Source organism: Peromyscus maniculatus, chromosome 8 (genome assembly GCF_049852395.1).
Source record: "Peromyscus maniculatus bairdii isolate BWxNUB_F1_BW_parent chromosome 8, HU_Pman_BW_mat_3.1, whole genome shotgun sequence".
NCBI lineage: Eukaryota > Metazoa > Chordata > Mammalia > Rodentia > Cricetidae > Peromyscus > Peromyscus maniculatus.
The window spans coordinates 86,865,288-86,867,123 of NC_134859.1; the positions used below are offsets into that span (position 1 = coordinate 86,865,288).

The 1,836-nt window shown below is 44.4% G+C and overlaps 1 protein-coding gene across 1 annotated transcript; it reads left to right on the forward strand.

Moving 5' to 3' along the window:
• Positions 1 to 245: 245 nt before the first annotated feature.
• Positions 246 to 875, forward strand: LOC121831592 (uncharacterized). The gene has a single exon (XM_042283395.2). It carries the CDS (start codon positions 246 to 248, stop codon positions 873 to 875), a length of 630 nt encoding a protein of 209 aa, XP_042139329.2.
• The last annotated feature ends 961 nt before the right edge of the window (positions 876 to 1,836 follow it).

Sequence of the window (1,836 nt, forward strand, 5' to 3'; positions counted from 1 at the left end):
GAACAAGTTCAAGTGAGCTATTCCCAAGTAAGCAATGAACACTTTCAAATGATTCAGTGCATTAGCTGAGAATTTCCTTCTTCAAAAACACAAATTAAATATGGAAATGATACACAAAGAGGAAGAGTCTTTCTGATTCGCCCAAACCTTGAAGGCCAGTTGTATAAAAGGCCCTGACTGGAAGAACTTACTACACTGTTGAAAACTCACCTGTGAACAGACTATCACCCTCCACACCTGATACCATGACCCTCTGCTGCTGCCCAACTTGCTGTCAGCCTAGCTGCTGCAGCACCACCTGCTGCAAGAACACCTCTTGCTGTGAATCCAGCAGCTGCCCTGAGTCCATCTGCTGCCAGCCTTGCTGTCCCCCAATTTGCTGCTGCATACCATGCTGCCAGTCCAGCTGCTGCAACATCAAGTCTGTCAGCAACTGCTGTCAGCCCTGCTGCCCACCAGCCTGCTCTGAAAGCACGGGCTGCAAGACCTCCTGTTGCAAGCCAACCTGTGTGAGCATCTGCTGCAGCACACCCTGCTGCCAGCCCTGCTGCTGTGAGCCCAGCTGCTGCCAGCCCAGCTCCATAAAGATCGGTTGTCAACCAACCTGCTGTGAAAATAGTTGCTGCAAGAATACCTGTTGCAAAACAAATTGTGTGACCATTGGTTGCAGCCCACCCTGCTGCCCGGCCTGCTGCTGTGTGCCCACCTGTTGCCTGCCCTGCTGCTGTGTGCCCAGCTGCTGCCAGCCCAGCTCCATAAAGATCAACTGTCAACCAACTTGCTGTGAAACCACCTGCCGCAAGACCACCTCTTTTCAACCAACCTGTGTGAGCATCAGCTGCAGCACACCCTGCTGCCAGCCCTGCTGCTACTGAACAGCTCCACTAAGGAACATCTGCACTGCCATGCTCTGGGGAGAGCTGATGTGACTGAGGTGCACAAAGCATCATCTCTACCTTTGCTGACCACCTTCATGTTCTCACCAGGAAACCTGACCAATGTAAATTCCTACTTATGTGTTGGAAATGCATTGAGGAAGGATGGAGTCCCTCACCTTTACTTTCCTCTTATCCAAGATTATGGATCTTTTGCCATCTTCATAGGGGCTCATGTGAAGGTCTGGAATCAGTTTAAGTTCTGAGCCAAGATCTTTAGATCTCTCACCAAATAACTTAACAAAACGCTTCCCCAACAATAACTGTATTTATCCACTTATTTTCTCAACTGGATTTTCTTCTGAATTTCCCCAGATTTTTGTGTACTGTTTTCTTCTTTCTGCTCACTTATGAGTTGTGTCCCTAGAAGCAAGCAATTTTAATAAACTCTGTGCTATCATCATTCCATATTGTCTATCATTTTATTTTGATAAATTACTTAATGAAAAATCCACAGAATCAATAGACTTTCAAATGCTCAATGTGGTGCCCTGCATTAGTAACACTAGCATGCTGGTGAACAGCCAATCAATGGAGAGTTCCTAGCTGGAATAATTGAAAATTAACACCCAGTGGTTACCGTCTTCCTAGTTCCTCCACCTCAGCTCCCATAAACCAAGGGTCTGTTCTCTCCTTTGCTCTCTGATATTTATAAATATCATTTGGGTGGAATCATTTATAATGGTGACTTTATTGTCATATTCTCTTTATCACATCTTATCAGTTTACAATGGGATAGGTATAAACTTAGAAGTGTCAATATCCCTCTAGGATTTAGATTTCAACCATGTAATTTGCTAAAAAAAAAAAAAAAAACAGGGGCATATGTGATTATCATGGTGAATAAAATAAACCAAATTGAAAAAGACAAATTATCAAGCAAGTGTTCTCACTTGGAAAA